At 58.8% G+C, this 3,632-nt stretch overlaps 1 protein-coding gene across 1 annotated transcript in view; it reads right to left on the bottom strand.

The window, feature by feature from the left end:
* Positions 1–3,632, bottom strand: part of TTLL10 (tubulin tyrosine ligase-like family member 10) — a 19,414-nt gene that overhangs the window by 8,117 nt on the left and 7,665 nt on the right. Inside the window, exons 7-9 of the mRNA XM_012657474.1 lie at positions 3,458–3,629; positions 2,472–2,643; positions 1,861–2,001 (exon numbers count right to left, since the gene is read on the bottom strand). Of these exons, the coding sequence (XP_012512928.1) occupies positions 1,861–2,001; positions 2,472–2,643; positions 3,458–3,629 (485 nt within the window). The remainder of the gene's footprint in view (positions 1–1,860; positions 2,002–2,471; positions 2,644–3,457; positions 3,630–3,632) is intronic.

The raw sequence follows: 3,632 nt of genomic DNA, 5'->3' as shown, positions 1-3,632 counted from the left end.
TACTGGGGGAAGAAAGAATATTTTATGATGATAAATCAAGAAGATGTAATAACTATAAACATAAACGAACCCAATGACAGAGCCTCAAAACACACAAAGCAAAAACTGACAGGGCTGAAGGGAGAAACACGCAATTCCATACCTGGCTTTCAAGAACGGACAGGCTGTACAGACCCAAGATTAACACGTGAGCAGATGACTTGAACAGCACTATGGACAAAATGGCCCCCACAGACGTCTCTGGAACACCACCCCCAACGCAGGAGTAACCAAAGGAAAACAACAGGTCAATTGTGATTCTGTGATCAAAGGACATTATCAAGATAGTGAAAAGACAACCACAAAATGGGAGAAAAATATTTGCAAATCATGGGTCTGATAAGGATCTAGGATCCGGAATATATAAAGAATTTTTATAACTGAACAATAAAGAATAGGAAAAGAGTCTGAACAGACTTTTCTCTGAAGAAGACACACAAGGTGGCCGCCACGCAGAAAGACCCTCGACACTGTCAGTGACTAGGGAAGGCAAATCAAAACCACAGGGTGACATCACTTCACACCAACTGGATGGTTATTTAAAAAAAAAAAGAGGGAAAAAAGTGCGGGCGAGGATAGGGAGAAATGGGAACCTTTCACATCGCGGTGGGGATGTGAAGGAACGTAGCCGCGGTGGAGAACTGTTTCGTGTTTGCTTAGAAAGTTAAACGTAAGTTACCAGATGACCCCGCAACTCCACACCTAGGTTATTCCCAGGAGAATCGGGAATATGTGTTTATACAGCGACTTATAAGTGAATATTCATGGTTCATTGAGCGTTGTTCATAGCAGACAGAAAGTAGAAACAACCTGAATGTCCCTCAGCTGCTGACTGGGAATGAAGCGTGGTCCGTCCGCACGGTGGGCTGTTGCATAGAAGGGAATGACACCCTGATTCACGCTATGCCGTGGCTGGGCCCTGAGAACGTTGCACTAAGCGAAAAAAGCCGGGAAGAGCCACACATTGTACGATCCCATTTATGCGAAACATCTAGAATGGGGGTGCGGAGAGGCAGCGGCCACCAGCTGTGGGAGTGTGGCTGACTCGCGGCTCAGTGGCACAGCCTCTCTCGCTGGCGATGAGCATGTTCTGGAGTTAATGGTGATACTTGCACAACATTGTGAAATGTTAAAACCACTGAACCGTGCACTTTAAAATGGTGCATTTTATGTCGTGTGACTTATCTCAGTGGAGAGGTAGGAGCAGCACGTTTGGAGGCGCCCGACGAACACAGCCGACTGCCACGGCCCAGGTACACACCGCCTGGCCATGGCAGCTGAGCAGTGCGTCTGCGGAGCCGTTTCAACGCCAGCTTTGCCCCACATTGCTCGACGGCCTTCGCTGCCAGTGTTGTTTGAAATGCCCCATAGAAAGTAACCGCATGAGACTAGCACACCCCACCCCAGAGGACCTGCAACTAGAAGTCTCCTCCTGCACGGGGCAGTTGCCGTTGCCACACGAGCCCCAGGACGGAGGACTGCTGTCTGCCCCGCGCAGGTTACCCTGCCTAGTTGAGCATCCGCGAGGAATGAAAGGTTAAACTTTTGCACTGCGGTTGTGCCGCCGAAGCCGAGCCCGCCCTCCGACTCAGGCGGGGAGGCCAGCCGCCCAGAGGAACCCGTGCAGGTGGACCTATGCAGGGTGCTTTTCTGCCTGGGCCTCTGGTGGCTGCTGGGGACGGTAGCTGCTGGCTTCGTTGATGGGGAAACTGGAAGAGTTTCATTTCAAACACACAAGCACACTTGTGCACGTGTGCCCCGAGGGACCTCCAGCCCAAGGCCCCCGCCCTGCCCCGGGCTGGGGGTGCAGCGCAGACGCACCGTGAAGGTGGTGAAGACCCAGTCTCTGGGGAGACCCTTGGCCTTGCTGAAGTTGTCGTTGATGTAGCGGTTGAGGTGGTCCATGCTCCACACCGTGTCCTCCTTGAGCAGCACGTACAGGGGGCTCTTCTTTTGCATGAACTGGGGGTGAGCGCAGTGCCTGGGGCCCTGAGCATCCAGTGCCCTGCCCTCGCTGAGGGCCCCTCAAGAGAGCCTCGCCCCAACCTGGCCCCTGCAGAGACCCCCTCAGCCATCTCGGGAGGCCCCTTGCCCTGGATTGTTCCCGTTAAGACCCTTCCCCAGAGACGTCTGCCACAGACCCCTCCACTAGGTCCTCGCAGACGCCCTCCAGCCGCGGCGCCCACCCGCCCACCCAGTGGAAGACAAGCTGGGGGCAGGGCTCTCAGCGAGTTCACCAGGATTCCCGGGGCCCTGCCACACCCTTCTGCCATGGCTAAAGGTGGGCGGTGGGAGGCAGTGCTGACTGTAGGCAGGGACAGCCCAGGCCACCACCGGACCTGGACCACCTTGGGGCTACATCCACAGCTGCACCTTCCTCTCATCTCAGCACAAGGCCCCAGGGACGGCCCTCACCTGTGGGGGACCCTTACCTGGTTGGTCAAGTGGCCACTGAGGTCGCTGGAATGGGGGTTGTAGAGGCTGAGGGTGAGGCGGGCGTAGCCATGGGCGAAGAAGACCATGTAGGGCATGGCACAGGCGATGACCAGGTATGAGCGCACGTCGAACTTCTTCCCATCCAGCAGCAGCGGGTTCTGGATGTACCTGTGGGGCACCCCGTGGGACAGCCTGGCCTGAGCCATTTCCTCAGCGGCCTGCCACCTGTCCCAGGTGTGACCGTGGCTGAACACAGTGTCCTCGGTAAGGGGACATTGCCGAGCCCACTGCGTGTGTCTGGGACGCCCCAGGGTGTGGCCTCACCAGGAGCCTGCGGGGTAGGACCAGGTCGGGCTGGGAGGGGTAGGACCAGGTCGGGCTGGGAAGGGAGGGAGGCTGCCTGAGGAGGACCTGCAGGTCTGCAGCCCCAGGCAGGACGCAGCAGCTCCAGAGGGGCTGACAGGGGAGGGACGGCAGATAGCCGCTGTGGCCAGAGCGAGGCTCTGCACTGGCAGAGGGTGAGGTCATCTGGACGTTTCTGAGACCAGACCGAGCCCCGTGGGAGGCGGAGGGTCTGGCAGACACAGCCTCAGGGCGTGCTCCAGCGAGGAAGGCGTGGGCAGCTCTGGGCTCCAGCTCTAAGGCCACAGGTGGCCGGCTGGGCTGGACGGGAGGCAGCTGCAGGAAGACCTGCCAAGGCCAGGCCTCTTGCAGGTCAGAGGGGCAGAGCCGGGGCTGAGGGACACACTGACCAAGCCCGCGCTGCCGCACTCCGCATCCTGTCTGCAGCCTGCGCGGATGTGGCACCTCCCCCGTGCGGGGGCCCAGCCGTGGTCCGAAGGATGCAGCTCAGACGGGCGCTGGGGGTGCAGCAGCTTTCCGCGGCCCAGGGCTCCTCTGCCGCCCAGTTGACGGCCACGAGCCCTCCCGGCGGCCGTGGTCAGCCCCGCCCAGACCAGCCCCTCCCGGCACCCGCCCGCACCTCTGCACCACGCGCGCCTGCGGCGCCCGGAAGGGCATCTTGCGGTAGATGGGGTCTTCCTCCAAGCTCTGGGTCTTGGCCTGCAGGGCGGCAACTTCCTCCTGGTTCCTGAGCAGGAAGATGCCTTTGCCCTGGTTAGAGGCGGTGGGCTTGCAGATCCACATCTGGGTTTCTG

The sequence above is a fragment of the Propithecus coquereli genome, unplaced genomic scaffold (genome assembly GCF_000956105.1).
Source record: "Propithecus coquereli isolate 6110/MARCELLA unplaced genomic scaffold, Pcoq_1.0 Scaffold544, whole genome shotgun sequence".
In the NCBI taxonomy this organism is placed as follows: domain Eukaryota; kingdom Metazoa; phylum Chordata; class Mammalia; order Primates; family Indriidae; genus Propithecus; species Propithecus coquereli.
This window is presented reverse-complemented; position numbering and strand designations above follow the sequence as displayed.